The 18,009-nt window shown below is 35.4% G+C and overlaps 1 protein-coding gene across 3 annotated transcripts; it reads right to left on the reverse strand.

Annotated features, from left to right (window-relative positions):
- Positions 1-1,092: 1,092 nt before the first annotated feature.
- LOC124216942 (serine/threonine-protein kinase SIK3) lies at positions 1,093-17,809 on the reverse strand. 3 transcript variants are annotated; one of them, XM_046622064.2, is made up of 13 exons: positions 17,623-17,809; positions 9,571-9,867; positions 9,285-9,455; positions 8,071-8,194; positions 7,167-7,287; positions 6,733-6,973; positions 6,134-6,455; positions 5,820-5,956; positions 5,524-5,677; positions 4,663-4,800; positions 3,994-4,215; positions 3,676-3,872; positions 1,093-3,586 (listed from the first exon to the last, which is right to left on the reverse strand). In XM_046622064.2, exons 1-13 carry the CDS (start codon positions 17,773-17,775, stop codon positions 3,077-3,079), a joined length of 2,787 nt encoding a protein of 928 aa, XP_046478020.1. In that variant the 5' UTR covers positions 17,776-17,809; the 3' UTR covers positions 1,093-3,076. The 3 variants fall into 3 exon arrangements, with proteins under 3 accessions (XP_046478020.1, XP_046478018.1, XP_046478022.1); XM_046622062.2 differs by having other exon boundaries at positions 5,524-5,683; XM_046622066.2 differs by lacking the exon at positions 4,663-4,800 and having other exon boundaries at positions 5,524-5,683.
- Positions 17,810-18,009: the final 200 nt, after the last annotated feature.

Here is an 18,009-nt window from a genome sequence, read left to right on the forward strand (position 1 = left end):
AACACGGCCCTTTCCTCCGGCCCCACTTCTACCCGCAACAGCAATCATCACGTTTGTGCAAACGGAACGCATATATGCGATAATAAACATACATATGTCTGGCACTTATCTTCGCATAAACGATAAAATTCCACTAGGAAGACAGAGAAAGAAGATATCATAACTGGGTGTGCGATTTAATTCTACTTAATCATTACTCTATGCATGCGATGTATGAAAGCATGTGAATTATTACACGTATACCTCTCGGTACGTCGTGGCACTCACTGAAAAAATCATATTGGTTTAAACTTTGAGCTCATTGTCGGTATCATATTAATGGATGAATGTAGGTTTGGAAGGTTTTGAAAAGAAAAAAAGTAAGAAAAACTAAATTTACTACAAAATATACATGGAGTCACAATTACAATTATGCTTCGTTTAAATTCATTTTATTTCTTGATATTCAATCAATATGTATTAATTATGAGCACTAATTATTATTTAGTTTATTTAAAAATCACAGTCTTAGTTGAAGAATTGACAGCAGAAAATACTATCTTTACTCTATTCATATAGTAATAATAATAGTCATTATTATTATTTGTAATATACATGATTCATCTTGGTACTAGATATATATTTTTCTAAAATGTGTGTATATATATATATTATATCACATATGATATACATATATCTATATATCTATATATATATGTATATATACACACCTATATGCATGTATACTTTCTTGTACATATATTTATATGTGTTGCACTTCTACAATCTGTGTTATGTACAGTATTCAACTTCGTCCTAATCTTATCACGTTAGAATGTGCAACTGTGCGTACGTTCACTTAACCCTGCCTTTTAAAGATATTCAATTTTTTTTCCATTTTCTGGTCTATTTTTTCTTACGGCCAATTAAAACTCCTTGACATTCATTAAACTGTCTAATTGTAAGCATAGGAAACCATGACATATTTTCTTGCATCCTTTGGGGTATACACATTTGATAACTCTGCAACTAAATGAGACTAAAAAAAATAATCTTAATTATCAGCGACCCTACTTTTTACCGCAAATGAATGCGATTAGAGTTTTTATATCCTTTTCAATTCTCTTCTCCTTTATCTTTTACTCTTTTACGACAGACGATTATGACATCTGTACATGGATTTTTTTTTCTTTCATATAGAACCACTCTTTTGTTTACTACATAAATGAATCCTATTTATGCAACTTCAGAGTTTCGTGACAACAACTAACGCTTCTCGATGTAACATTTTTTTCATCAACTGTTTGATTGATAAAACGGTTTCATAAAAACTGAACACTTGATATCACCTGAATATCAGAAGATTTGGTCATATTCAATTTTTACCATTTTTTATCGTAAAATTATTTCAAAATTGGACATTTTACAAACTAAACCAAACGTTAATGTTGCAAGTCTCATTTGATGTTCGTTCGCGTACATTGGTGGAAGCAGTTTAGTCTAATTTGTCAGCAAAATTGATTGGACCATATATTTCTTACCTACGGCGGATGTTGCAAACAGTTTTTGAGTGGTGTCAAATATTTATAACTACATTAGCTATTCACAGTAACATGACGATATGATTTTTTATATATATACATACACTGGGTGCCCCAGGGCTATCGCACCATAAACTACCAATGTAATCTTCATGAAAATCTGTGACTGAAACGTTTTCTATTTTTTTCAAAGTAAATTTATTGTTTGCGAAATAGAACCGTTTGAAATTGGTTAATCCGGTAGAGCATTCAATGGCTCAGAACAGGGCTTGCGAATGGTAATTTGATCATCATGTGCTCAGCAGCTGTCCTGAATCATCAGATATCACTAGACTGGGCAATTTGAAATGACAAATTTCCTAACAAAAATAAAAAACCTTTCAGTCGCAGATTGTCATGAGGAACACATTGATAGCCCAAGGGGTGATAGTCTTGGGTCACCTTGTATACATATTTTCAAGAAGTCGATTATAAATAAAAGTAAAATGAAATACTGCGGTACAAACTGTAGTAATACGGGTAATGTAACACTAAACTTCATTTATCTCAATTGTTTTATTATATTCGAATTTCTGGAAGTAGATAGCTAGTTAGACGACAATTTTTGCCCACAAGACATCTTCGTAATAGAATTTTAAATCTCAAATACAAATAATTTATAAAAAATTGAATTTTACTTTACGACCGATCCACGTCAGGCAGAACACAAAATATTCATTGCAAAAAACCAGATATTTTGTTTCCAGAAGACGGTTTGTTGCACTACTCAGCTTGGGAATGAAAGTTTACAGATACTATATTATTCAACCACTGCTGCATAAATATGAATGATATCAAAGCGTTAACCCAAAATGTAATTAAAAAAAAAAAAAAAAAACCAGACATACTGATGTATATCCACGATGTGAAAACATATTTTGTTTGTGGAAAAATAATACTTTGAAGTCCAATCCAGGTAGTGCATCTGATTTGCTATGCAATGTCAGAAATAGGTCTAAATAATATTTTTTAGAGTTTTGCACAAATATGAATAAAATTCTATATTTAACATTCCTGTATGAATTACAAGAGATCACGTTAAAATTTTTGCGAATATGGGAATTATGAAAAAAATGAAACTGACCTACATACAACTCAACTACATACAGCAAGATAACGACAATCGCTATTCCCTCGACATAATTGACTACTCAATCCGACCCTTATTATATAGACTTTTTTTACATCTTTCATTTTCATTTATTTTTTAATTCGTTTTGTAAATCATGACTAGCCAGTTTTCTCCATTCCTGTATTATTACAGTGCAGTATTCATGTACAATTGTATTAAAAAATGTATTAAACTATTAAATCTACTAAATGTATCATGTACGAATATAACAATAATATGAAACAGTATAATCTAAAACGTACCATATGTATGCGTATGGTAGCATGCGTGTGCAATACTGTGACGTGCGGTGTATGTGGCACCAGGAATGTAATGTAACTTAATGTAATGTAACTTAGTAAAAATTTAAAAAAAGATGAAAGATTTGGTTACACGCAAGACATCGTCAAACAGTGATGCAGGATATCAACTGTTGACAAAGTTGACTGTACTGGAGTTGGTCCCCACTAATTCGTCGCATTTTTATCCCTTTGACCTCTTTCTCTTCAGATTCACATACCCTAAGTTCAATTTGCACGCCACCCGGATACTCTAAGCTAAGCCCTCCGCCTTCAACTTCTTCTCTCGAGAATATAAAACCCTTAGGAGGCGCACATGCATCGATAATTTGCTTAACTCGACCTAAAATTGCATCTGAATTCAACCTACTCGATTCATTAGACAATGTCACCTCAACTTCCGTTGGTATAGCGACATTCAAGGGTCTACCAATACCTCTCGTTATACTCGGCCTCGACGGATCGCATGGTTCCGATATAATGAAGCTTGGAAGTGGTTTGTAATGAGGCAGAGCATCCTCTAGCGAATCCGGAGATGGAGAAGGAGAGGGGGAACCATCGACCAAAGTTACCTGATCGCCAAGAACGTCTGTTACTGATATTTGAGGCGGTGGTATCTGTAAGAAAAAATAAACGAGTCACAAACGAATTCCAATACGTTATTTTAACCTTCAGTATTATCTGTATAACAAACAACATTGCTTACTCTTGTTACGTCAATAGGATGCTCTTCCTGTATCATATCTAACGCTGGGCTATTACTAGGAGAATAACTGACTGGTGTTGTCGCTGGAGATCTATGGAGTCTAAGTGGGCTTAAGTCCAGTGGCGCAGCTGGAGGCTGCGCCGGTGTACCATGCACTATACTGCCAGCTACAGGGGCTGTACTCAGACCACTCAGACCTTTGATAAATAACATGAAATAAAATTTATAGGTACTTGATATTATGCTAAGAATAGAACGCTGTTATCTCCCAGAGATTTACAGCCAATTCTGAATTGTTATGTAACACATGATGTTAACCTTGAGTTATGGCAGCCACTCCTCTCTCGTGAACGGGACTTCCAGGGATACTAGCAGGACTATGTGAAGGTGACGCCAGTCTCTGCAGCTGTTGATACTCGTGCTGAAGTGCCTGAATGCCTGGGCCTGGAGGCCCCGATCCTTCTGATGCACGGCGCACTGGAGAATAACGCTCCGAAGTTACGTGCGTGCTTGGCTCTTTATACGAATCCCTACTACCCGCTACAAATACGTAAAATGAAGTTAAGAAAACCTTTCGCTAAATAGATAAATATTCCAAGGACTGTAAGACAGACAAAAATTATAAATAAGAAGACCCTGAAGGGACTCGAAAATTAATTAAGTGGACATAATAGACATGAAACTTTTTTTTCTGCAATTCCGCAACTAACTTTGAACGATTGGAGGAAAAAATAAGAATTTTTATCTTATTCGAGTTTCGAACTAATTGAAAAATCAACAAAAAAGAAAAACGTACAAAACTATCAACGATAGGTATCCAATTCATGAACTCTATATGATAGAAGATGATACGTGTATACAGAAACTCTGATTACCGCAGTATGAAAATGTCAGTGACAATCCACATGATAATTCGAAGGATTTGCTATCAAAATTCGAACGAGTTACACGTTATACCAATGAAGCAGAATTTGTGACAAAAATTACCAGCATTAGGGAAGAACAAGGAGGTTTTCCTGTGTTGAGGGTGCGTAGGTGTTCTAAGGTGAGACGGCAGCAGACTTGGCGGGAGATACGCTCTATTCATCCTAGCTTCCACCTCCATGACCAGTTCCGGAGTTATAACTACATGCATGTTACCAACCAACGAGAAGGCATGGCAGTGCAGGGAGCACAATAAAACCATGCAAAATCAAACAAACAGAAAAACAAATGAAACACTAAGAACGGGATTTGATAATTTTTCGGGAAGATTTCAAAAACAAAAACTCTGAAAGCACACATAAAGGTACTACATTGAACTGTGACTAAACAAAACGGTACATAGCTTGCCGAATTAGAAATTAACGCGATCAAACGAACATAATGGATTAAGATTAAGTAACAATATTTGCCAGATTATTTGATAGAAGGTATCTCTGTAGGATTAGCTTGTCTCGAACGAATTTTTTGATCAAGCTACGGTATTGAAGAAAAATATCCACGTGCCAAAAAGATTCTGCAAAAATCTAAACTTCTAGAGTGTGCATTTTCTCATACGAAAATGTAAGAAAGAAATGCTTTACAAATTACAGTAGATATAAGTACATAAATAAAGTGTCAAGTATTGCCAAAATTTAACGCAATTCGATAACCAAATTATTGGTGAAACATATAAATAAACAACTGAATGATTGTAGCTGGTGAGTAGATGAATAGATTTAAAAAGTACGAAACGAGGGAATAAAAATAAATTTGAAAAAAAAAACGGCTAATGCTACTTGAATGTGCAACTATTAAATTGTTCCTTGCAAACAACTAATATTAAAATTTCGTGTGAAGCGGTGATGTATTTTCCTCCATGTATACCTGGTCGTTGCATAACTGCAGTTACACCGCTGCGCCTTCGTCTATCAGTTCCTCCACCTCCACCTCCACCACCGCCGCCTACACCTTCGCCACTGCCACCACCAACCCCTACACTTAGTGGCTGTGAGCAAGGTACCATCGTCGGACTGCCAGCCTGCAACTGTCGAATTGTTGAGAATTTTACCATAGCTCAGGTTTGTATAATGTAAAGAATGATGATCTACTTTGCGTGGTTACTTCTCTTCAGAAATCTCGTTGAATTTCTAAACAGCAATGAAAACAAAAAATAAACTCACAGGCTGCAAACGCTCTCTGCTACCAGGTTGACTCCATCCAACATCGTCACTGTTTCCAGTGGTTGTGCAGTGTTGTTGTTGATAGAACATGTGGAGATTAGCTCCCCCGTCGGAGGCTCTCCTTCCAAAACCACCTGCTAGAATGGAAATCAAAGAAAAAAATAAAGCTATTGAAAAGTAAAGAAAATCGATACCTGTTCCACCTTCATTTCTATGTTAGCAAAACCGTGATTTCTATGGTTACTGCTTAATTAATATATTCTTGCATGGTGAATCACAGGGGAATTGCTGAAAAAATAAGCTATTCAACTTACTTGCTCCCATAACGGTCGGTGGTTTGAGAAGATGCTGGTCTTTGGTTTGGAAGTTTTGAGGAGGTTGATGCTGAACAAGAGGGAGGTTTAGTGGAAGATTAGTGTGAGGCAGCAAATGGGGGTCAACATTAGACTGCAAGGTTGGCAATAGGGGAAGGGGTGGGTATCCCTGTATATAGGTACAAGTGTATGGATAGGGTGTTGGTGGCTGATGCGAAGCATCCCCAGGACCGACTGTGTGTCTCCTGGTTGCATGATAAGGGGTCCCAGAAGGCAAATGAAGGCCACTACGTTCCTCTGTTTCCGCTTCGGCTTCGCCAAACTGTGATAAAGGAAGAAATCAAATCACCACTATATAAAACTGTTCCAAATATGCCAAGAGGGAGAAGGAGATATTAATGACAATTGAATAAATCATTCGCAAATATATTTATATTTGAATTAGACATCTACTTGATTAAACATTAATGTTATATGAAAATCGCTAGGAATTACGTGGTCCGTGAATTTAGAAACAGTATTTCAAATAATAAGGTTTTAATATTCGATTTAAACTGATATGAATATTGAGAAAAATGCTGCTCTCTATTAGAATTTACCTTTTCCAGTTGATGAGCACCGTCAGGCATGTAGTCCCCGGGTATACTTTGTATGCTGGGAATGCTGGGCATACTTGGCTCAAGCTGATCAGCCAGCAAGTTATATATAGCCGAAACATGGTCAAAAGCATTACCTTGCACGGCTTGTAATACCGTGTCCGGACTGAGACCAGGTAGCCTGAGCATATGTTCCAAAACTAATTGATTAAGTTGTGGCGGAGGTGGTGGCTCGGCACTGTACCTAAAAGATGATAAGTTTCGTATATCATATTCAGAGAGACAACACTGTTCGCTCAGATTTCACTGATATATATTTCTATCTTAATGGTATCTCAAGGATGATGATAGAAAATTTCATGAAACTTCTTCCATTTTTAAGATAGTCAGAATTATGCAACTTATCTATGAAATGTTTAAATATCATATATACACACCCTCCTGGCTCAGGCTCTGTCAGGCCATCTCCAACCATCCAGCGATGGGTCAAGATTTGTGTCATACTTAGTCGTCGTTCTGCTTCCACAACAAGCATGTGTCTAATTAGTCGTTCGCACTCTGAAAATTAACACCCAATTGTACATTAAAATTTGTCTCTGATACTCGATAATAGATTCACTTTGAATACAATTAAACCTTATCTCTTATAGTTATAGTGTAAAAAAATTCTCAATTCCATCCAATTCTCAACGAAATCCATTGATATATGACTGTTATAATTGGTATCGTTCTCGCTTAAAATTATGTCCACTGTCAAATTAATCAATTCTTTCGAATTTGTAATCTGTATATGTATAGAAGCTATGAATTACGAATCTCAAGAATGATTTTCATATATTATAATTAATGCAACAATGGTTAGAGTAATTTTCCATAAATGTTCGTAATCATTTCAAATATACTTTCTGATCAAGGAATGAGATTTAACTTCCTCATCATATTAATCAGAATTCTACCCAACAATTACTACTAAGTCCAGCATTATTAAATGTATTTTTCCAAACGGTTTGAAATGAAAAGATGCCTTGGTAAAGAAACAAAGAATTGAATAAATTAAACTGTACGATATGAAGGGGAAAAAATCACGGTATATGTGGTGCGATGAAGTTATTGGTTTTGCAGAATTAAAAGAAAAAAAAAGATAAAAGCCTTCGAACCTGATTTTAATACCTAATTTAATTGAATATTACGATCTTCTCAATGCTTCTTATTGATGCAACACTTTATAGAAGAGTCCAAATAGTCATGGTTAAGCCATGCAAATTATTACTGTCGATAGAGGAAAGTAGCGTCTGGATTCCATTTAGAGGAAGCACTGTTAATTTCTGATTTTCTACTCACCTGCAGACATGAAATAAGGTATCCTAAATTTCCCCGAGATCACCACAGAGCGTAGCGACTGCATTGTAGGCCCATCAAATGGCAGGGCACCACAAACTAACACGTACAATACTACACCAAGGCTCTGTAATAATGTTGTAAATAACCATTTAAATATCTGTAAGTATGATACATTATTTCGAAGATCATAATGTCATGAAAAAGCGTTAGATAGAACAACAAGACTTTCATCAACAGTGTGTGAGATCTCGAAACCATTTAAACGTTAACCAAATTGCATATAGTGAAAAGAATAAAAGGTGCTCAATACCAAACTAAAGATGATTAAATGTCAATTTATCTCCCACTGAATAATGCCACTCGAGAATGTTATATTTCTTAGTTCTTTTGTTGCAGGTTTAGATAAGAATATTATAAAAAACTTGATTGTTAATCATGTTATAGAGCGAGTATAGCAAGTAGTATACAGAAAAAACGAAAAAATAGAATCAATATAACATTATATTCAAGTATGTATATAGATATACGTATGTCGGAGAAAGACCGGATAACACTCTCGAACTATGTCTTTGGCATTTGGACCGCATTTTCAATCACCGTTTATTAACAAGGCAAAACTTAAAACTTCAATTGACAGAACTTTTGAAAGAGATTCAATATTTAAATATTTGATCGACACGTCAATTCAATTTCGGGCTTGCTTTTTAATATGATCAGCTTTTTGAAAACAGCTGACTTTCGGAACAATAGAAGACAACGACGGATGTCAACTCCATTATTTCATCATCCTTGACACGGATTGAAAAATTTTATCATAATTTTATAATAGTTTTCTTTTTATATATAAGTTAAATAGCATCACTTTTATTAGCCTTATATATAAGGGAACAATAATTATAATATGGTCCTTTAATTTATACCAAAGTCATACAAAACTAAGTAACTGCTTATAAAAACTGCGTGTATTTTACATTCAAAACTTTCGGAGCATAGAGCCGCATGTTTCATTTGACGTAGAGGGTTAAAAATTTATACAAATTTTTTTCTAATTGTTTGGAACAGATCTGGGGGACATCACAATGAAAATTTGTCCTACCCCGAAATAAGGACTACCCTAATATATGTGCATGTGTGTATTCAAATCAACTTGTAATTAGTAATTAAAGTAAAGAAAATCAAAAGTGAAGTTTGTTTTGCAATCCACTGACACATACCCATACATCTGCTCTAGGCCCGTCGTAAGGCGCTCCTTTGAATATTTCAGGTGCAGCGTACGGAGGTGAACCACACCACGTGCCAAGGGGTACACCAGGCGTATATTCATTGCTGAACCCAAAGTCGGCCAACTTTATGTTATTGTCTGCGTCAAGTAGCAAATTCTCAGCCTGAAATTAATGTTGCGTTTAATTTACATAATCTCTGATCGGTAAAGAAGAACCAATTTTACACTTTTGAACTAATAGAATCACTAGAAATAAATTGTGCAAAATTGAAAGTTACCTTAAGATCTCGATGAACGACTTTCTGTTGATGAAGGTAACACACAGCATGAACAATCTGACGAAAAACACGTCTCGCCTCTGGTTCGGACATTTTTCCATTCCTAACTACATAGTCAAATATTTCCCCTCCAGCAGCATATTCTGTTACCAGGTATATCATTCTTTCTGTTTCCATAACTTGATACAGTCGTATGATGTGTTGATGCCGAAGCCTCTTCATTATGTGCACCTCGCGAAAGATTTTTGCTAGATTTTCTTCGTTCAATTTCGTTTTGTCTATTATTTTGATGGCCACCTGAAATAGGAATCAAACGAAAAAAAATCATTTCACCTCTGATTAAATCATTTTCCGAGTATGAATTCTAAAAATTAATATTTTTCAAGATTTCACTTCATATTAGTGTAATCAAATGAGTTGAAAAGAAGACGTTATAATAATTCTCATGACAATTCCTTTGAAATGAAAATCTGTTGACTTATGTTTATTCAGCGTGTCTAAAATGGTGTGTATTGATCCACAAGGCTGGCACACGCATCAAGATTCAATAGGACATATAGTCAGCGAAATCATGTGACAGACATGCTAAATGATAGCAAGTGGTAACTGGCAGAAGGACTCCGATCTACACGCGCTCATCACTTATACCTTATAAACGAAGGATTCTCCCCCTTTTGTGTCGCCGCATGAAATAAGTGCTGCTCACTAGCCCTTTTCATGACGCTGTACAATGACAATAACGTTTCTTATACTTGCCCGTTAGACAAGTCCTGACACAATAATTGTCTTGGTAAACTTGATCTATTTAATTTCTATGATGTGTGTACACTGCTTCGTCGTTAAATATTTTTTAATATGTTGACAACTACTTTTTTTTTTCTTTTCTTTTTTCTCGTACAAAACAGTGACGATAAGTAAGAGCACGATGCCGTATTCTCAATTTCCCAATCTTTCATCTTATCAAATCTCAGCTTATCACTACATTTGGCGATAAATAAGATTCCCATCTGGGAGAAAAAAAAAGAGTTAAGGTCGTCTTGATTTCTGCAAATAGAAATCAAAGCTCGTGTTTCAACAACCAGAAAAGAAGGGTATTCATGTGTAGACTCATTAATTTAATTATACATGTCGACAATTGAATTACAAGACAAACAATACGCATTCATAGCGAATTCCCAAACGATAGGTTATTCAAGGTGTCTACTAAAATGTGAAATGCGAAATTACACGAGAATTTTAATTCCTTTTCATGTGCATTGAAAAAGGAACATTTTCTTACTACCGTCTAGACAGTCGTAATTTCGATCATTTTACGTTTTGTTGGAGAGTTTAAAAATTGCAGGAAAAATTATTGGCTTCGTTTTTATTTCAAAATTTTAAAAGAAAGAAAGAAAGAAATGCACTTGCGGTAAGAATTCGCTGAGAATATCAGGTTTTTCCATAAGATACATACAAAATTCCCGGCGAATTTCAGATTTACCGGGGTTATTCCAAAAATTACTGGCACCTTATTGCGGTAAAATTTCCATAATATCAATTCTAGCTTATGTACAAATGTATGTACAATACATGCATATCCAACTATCTATTGTATACATATACATTCCTATATCTCATCTACTAGCAACAAATTCGCAACACGTGCGCGCGCGCGTAACAAATCGGTTCAACGATCTAACAGCCTTCATTTATGCTGTATGCATACGCCGTAAACGAAAAAGAAATGTATTGTCTATAGTAGTTAATGCCACTAAACTCCTTGTTTATCCCAAAACAATAAAAAATTTTCATACGATTGAATATTATTTTTAATCACGTATTGCAATTGTGATGAATTTTGTTCTCTTCGATTATTCCATGCATAGAATATCAGTTTATTTTTTTATTATTCGTTCGAAAAAAATTTTTCTCAATCAACTCAAGTACGTACCACTAAATTTTAAACAGACTCAGTAAACGGAAGAAAAGTAAAGAAAATTTTTAAGAGCATCGTGATACGAATGCAAAATCATTTCTGACGTCACTTATGACATAACACCGCGAGTGAAACAAGATGATCAGAAATGATAAGGATAAACGGTATTAGACTCATTCGATAGTAGTATACATACCTAAATACTGATTTGAAGAATTGAACCAGACTGTTGAGAATGAACGATACACTTAGCTGTAACTTATACCTCTTTTGAATGATCGTGGTAAGCATTCTTATATTAACACCCGATTTACATCCATATTTTGTACACTTAGAAAACTTTTCAACATATTTCTTTGCGGTTCTTTTCTACTCCCGATAATATACTAATAGGTTCTCAATACTCGAGAGTAGTTATTGCGATATAATGTAAGCTATTATTGACAGAAGCAAATTGATTGAAAAAAATCGTGAAAATTGGAGGAATAATTCACTTCCGAGAAAGTTATCCCTCTAGAAATACATGTACATGTTTTACGTAAACCGTAAGTTTTTAGGGTCGCTGATTATAACGAATCTGATGTCAGATTTAAAAAATTCAAGATGGCGGAGCCAATATGGCGGATCAAAATTTTAAATTCGATCAAATGCGGAAAAAAACTATGCAGGGGTTTTCGGAGTTGCTGATTACGAATCTGAAATCAGGTTTTGAAAATTCAGTACGGCAAATCCAATCAGCGAGTCCGAAAACGCCTGCATTGTTTTTTGACCGTATTCGATCAAATTTGAAATTTTCTTCCGTCATATTGGATCCGCCATTTTCAATTTTTGAAATTTGATCTCAGATTCGTAATCAGCGAGCCTAAAAACCGCAGTATAGTAATATTGTTATAAAAGTTGACTCAGAAGAATAATGTGTGACACAAGGGGATAAATGTACGTAAATGCTGCACGGACAATACTGACAATGAATTAAATGAAACAATAGTTCGTGCATAAGCATATGCTATACGTAACATTGAATTGAATAACATTATGCCGTCGAATATTTCCCATCGTGTCTGTCCATCGATTTTACTCCAATCGTACAAACCGAGTTACTCGCACCGCGCTCATTCATGAATTATAGCATTCGATATATATACAAATATCTCATATATAATCAAGATAGGGCGAATTATAAAGTATATGAATTAGAAAGGACTGAAATCAGTAAGAATTTAATCTAGAAATCTTAAAATTCTCGTTGGGAGGAAAAATTTATTATTTTTTCCTCATCTTCATCCTTATACATCTATCAATAAAATTCTACGGGTTTTTCGCTAAGCGTCGATTGACAAAGAAGCGCATTGATATTTACATCGATACAACCATGTATAACGAATACGTATATAACGAATACGTATGTAACGTTAAATCATCAATTAAGTTAATCAATTAATTATCATTAATATACTGACAGATGCATATATCCGGTGTGTTCTACTTATGATTTCAACCTTGTGTCTAAAATTCACGTTCGAGAAACGTTTCATTCAATCATTTCGCAAAGTGAGCGGAGAAGAAAAGTGTTAAAAATTGAAATATCACGTACACATCTGATCGATTATAATAAAATCACCGCCAACCTATCCATCAATGAATAAATCTACGTTTAAATTTTTTGACATAAATTATATTATGTACCCTATAGAGTATACATACTTCTTGGTAAGATCGAATAAAAAATTAGTATCGTCGTAACTTGCGGATAAATCGAATAAAATCGTATACGTTATAAAAGCTGTGCAAGGATAATTGTAACGAATAAAATATCTCCGATAATCTTTTCCATTTAATCGTGAAAAATAAAAAGGAGGCAAGGGGACCGTGATTATTGGTAATTTGTTTCCTCTGTCACACACGCAGCTCTAATTTGTAATAGAACATATGTGTGAAATTCGTACATACATATTTAGCGTGTCTCTCTATCTCTCTCTCTCTGTTGGCCAACAGAACGGAGTAGATTCCCGTGACGTCACACCGACGTCACGTGCTACTACGTGTTAATATATACGCGTAACACATGCCTATTTCGCACATATAACGTGTGTAGACGTTCCCCAGCCGCAACTGCCGCACTTGTTCGTTACAACGAGTATAATCTATATTGTACGTATCTATACATCGTGCGAGAATAAAGAGAAAGAAAAAAAACTTGCGATGTTGTACATACATCGACGATACATATTTGCAAATTGCACTTACGAGCGCGTGACAGTATAATAAAACCGAAATTCTGTCAATTATCGTATTATATACACGCTTTGGATAATTATAATCGTTTAATAATGGGCTTCATACTCGATGTTAATCGCAAATATGTACGTATATATGTATGTATATATGGTGAACCGCTATTTGAAAAACCAAAACGATGTACAACTTTCAACGATTCGAAATTAGTGTAACAATTCGAATATCTATAGACGGAATCTTCTTGGCTTTGCAACAAAATACTGCATCATGTGTTGTAACGTTGCATGAATAATCACGCAGTTGTTAATTCGCAATGAGAGTGAATAACTGAAAAGAAATTGAAAGTGTAACGGGACAACGTGTGAATCTATTCTTGTCACATGTGTTGCGGTTTACATATTATGTACAAAGCGCGCCGCCTCTGCACAACGTGTGTCTCTTTAATTATGTATAAGAACGAGAAGTGATAAACGATGATCGCGTTAATTTTATTGAGTATGATATTAAATATAATATACAGTATTTTAAATCCTCTTGTTGAAAATAAAAAATCTCATCAGTACATAAATCTGCTGCACGGTGCATAAGTGTGCGTAAACTTATTTTCCGTGGCGATAGGTTTGGTTTTTCTTTTTTTTTTTCAAACTCTTTCCTTACGTTTACTATTATTCGCGCCATATTGAAATTTAATCAAAAACGTGTCTTATATATGTATACACCGGCATTAATATTAATTGTGTAATAAGAAGGCAAACTCAATCTTTTCTGTTCAATATGAGTCGTAGGTGAGCCGAAGCGAATATTGCTAATATTACGCGAGGAGGCGAAAAGACCTTCTTGTTGCACACGATTCTTTATGGGTATAACAAAAGTACGTTACGCGTTTTTTCACGAAGCACGAAATTGAGGTTAGGGTCGCGTAATGTTACATTCGTTGCGACAGCGCATGCGCGCAGTACAGAAAATACCATTTTTAACTCCTAGGAGTGAAAACGGATACGTTTTTTACGGAAAAGACGCATGAAAATAAGCGTAAAACATTCTCGCGTTATATAAAATATTATGTACAAGCGAGGCAATATATTATATTACGGGACAGAAAACATACGATGAGGAGGAGGAGGAGCTGTTGTACTGTATAAAACTGATGCGTATACATACGCGTATATAGTAATGTAGATGTGTGTTTTTGCGCGGCGAGATAAGTTATCGTATACTATATAATATCAAGTGGCTAGAAAATTTTGTACAGTACCAAGGCTTCACCCAAAGCTGTTGATTCGTGCTAATTGTCACTAATTATCTTCCAAGTCCGATGGCTTTAGCGGCATAACGGACAATCCGCCGGCAGAGACAATCCCCTCGCGATTCAGACTTGCAGTGTATTACACACGCGTCTTTATTATTCTCTAATTACATTTTATTCCTTCTGCTTTTCTTCTTCTCGCTAACATACGATAATAATTGAAGAGGAGAATTGAAAAAACGCTGTAAGTGCCTGCAACTCGAAAGGAAAAAAAAAGAAAGAAAGAAAAGGAAGAAAAACTGTTTTTTCTTTACTACATAGTTATATATCGCTTGGAATTATTGTTGAAAAAAAAAAAACAAGCATGGAACTTTCAGATTTGTTTAATTCCGGTATTAACCTCTTTAATTATCGGTACTAGACGAGCGACGCGGTAATCGTTACCTTCTTTTTATTTAAGACGAATAATTCGGCTGCTCACTATATAATTCAATATTTCACTACATTTACAAGTAATTTAAATTATACGATAATAATTATATTATATCTCGTGTTCGATTGATATAAGTGTAAATATAGTACATACACATGTCATTTTATCCGTATTCATCATTTGCGTACGAAGAAAATGATAAAAATTATATTTTCGAGTAGTAATTTGAATGCCTTCCTTCCTCCCCTGTACAATAATTCGAATCTGCGAGTGCGATCCGATGATCGCAGCGATTTCATTGATTTATTATTCTTTTATTATCTGCATAGTATTTAAACTATATGAGAAGTACGATGCTGACAAAACACAATTCAAGGTTCGCTAACTATACCTTTTATGTAATATTATGAAATTGATAAACGTATATAATAGAATGGAAAACGACGCTGTGTGTGTATGTATGTATGCATGTACATTACATGGCATTACATTAAGTTATACATTCACTAAGGACTGCTAAAGGCACAGCCAGCCAAAGGCGGCATTACGTTGTGAAGCTCGTACCGAGGGCACAGAGATAACCACAAAAAATGATCTCAGATAATTTACTACACTACGCAACGTGCAGTTTTCAAAAGTCCGTAATGATGATTATTTTTACGTGCCCTTTTACATTGGTCTTACGGGATGAAGAAAGGATTTAAGAAAAAGTATTTGGCGCGCTGCTGTCTGTACAACTGCGCTTGTATTAGACTCGTAGATTAGGTCGTTCGATCTACACAAAAAGTAAGCAATCAGTATCAGTGAAGTTTCCCCAGTTTTCATCTAAAGGAAAACCAGAAACAATTACAGGAAAACCGCACCGAGTGAGCAATTTTTTCTATGACGGAAAATTCAATCTGTGTACGTGTAAAGCGTAAGTTATGCGAACAAACGAGAAATAAAGAGCACATGCGTGAAGTAATTGGAGTGTTTTTTGAGAGTATCACCCAACGCAAATACGATATGCAAACGAAAAAAAGAAAAAAAGACTAAAGCCTTATTATACTAAAGGAATAACTTTTTGCGTTAGCGAGATTGCCTCGCGATAAAAAGAATTTGTTTACAATCGCAGAGTAAGAAGTAAGAGGGTATAAAAAGTTGAACAAGTGTTTCAAAAAAATTAATTTCGCGAGTATGATCAATGTTAAATCTGCACCAGCAGCGTATTGTAAATAAATAATTTCACCCGTTATTTTTTCGTTCAAACGAACGGGTTTTCCAACACGCGACCACAGCATGCCATCATCTTACAACTGAGTTTGCAATTATCTAACTTGTCAAGTTTATCGGTCGGAATTGGAAGGACTAAGTGAAGGAGGAGGAGTGGGAGGGGGGATTCCTTTTTGTCTTTTGCCTCGGAATTTTTGAAACTTTCCAACGATGTACTTATTTAGCGGTTACAAAATGGCGACTGTTGAAAATGAAAATAAAAGCTAGTGACCAAAGTTCTGTGCATATAGGTATTATGATGTATGTATGTATGTATGTATGTATGTGTGTATGCATGCATGTTTGTATGCATGTTTGTATGCATGTATGTATCTACGTACGTATGTACGTAGATGCGTGTGTAGTTCGCTTTTTCGGCGAGTCAAGATCGGCGTTTCTCTCTTTTCAAATGTAACATATTCACATAATCATTATTTGTTCAATTGATTGGCAATAAAACGAGCTACTTTGATGTGATTACGCAGGGATACCGTAGATACAATACACCGCATTCGAGTTCTTTACTCGCACAGAGGCATGTGACGTAAACGAAAGTAGCGTCAATAAATAAATATTCGCTCAAATCTTGCGAGTGGCGAAATTTGACGATAAAAAAATACAAATTCAAGACAGAAAAAAACCCCGCGATATCAGTACCTCAGATCGCTGTTTGTTGTTGTACAGATTAAGATTCAAATTTCTTCTTTAAATGGTAAAACGATCGGTTAATTTGTTTAAAATCAATGTAGCTCGTCGATTGTTGGCGAGAGGCGTAGGAGATAAGTGACTATCGTTGTGTTTTTTCCGATAGCTGCTGATTATTGACGTACACATCATACGGGACGATGCGGAGTAGTTAATTTTGACAAATAATTCGTTTAATTCTGATTTTTCACGTAAATTTGATGACAAAATGATGGATTCCAGACTGCTAGTGGGATAGGTTTAGTAAGTAAAGGGAATTCGTACCTTAGATTTTGTGACAACGTGGGTGGCCATTTTGACAACGGCAAAGTTTCCTTTGCCGATGGTTTTCTCCAATTCGTAGTAACCGACGCGGATTAGTTTATTAACCGAACATTGCTGTGAAATCTCATTGTGCGACGATGTCGCGGATGCCATTTTTTGATCACTTGACTCGCTCGACCCGTCGCCAATCAGCTACTGGGCTAGTACGACTTGAAGCCCACTAGGAGCGCGGTTATCTTAACTCCGCTCGCGCCATCTCGTGGCTATTTTGCAGCTTGAGACCGTCACGTGGTCATCGTTTTGAAATAATCGGACCTCCTTGAATCGGAGTATCGGACCTTCATTGATGATCCAGCGACGTCGGATCTTTGCTGAAACGTCGATGAA

Source organism: Neodiprion pinetum, chromosome 4 (assembly GCF_021155775.2).
Source record: "Neodiprion pinetum isolate iyNeoPine1 chromosome 4, iyNeoPine1.2, whole genome shotgun sequence".
Lineage (NCBI taxonomy): Eukaryota > Metazoa > Arthropoda > Insecta > Hymenoptera > Diprionidae > Neodiprion > Neodiprion pinetum.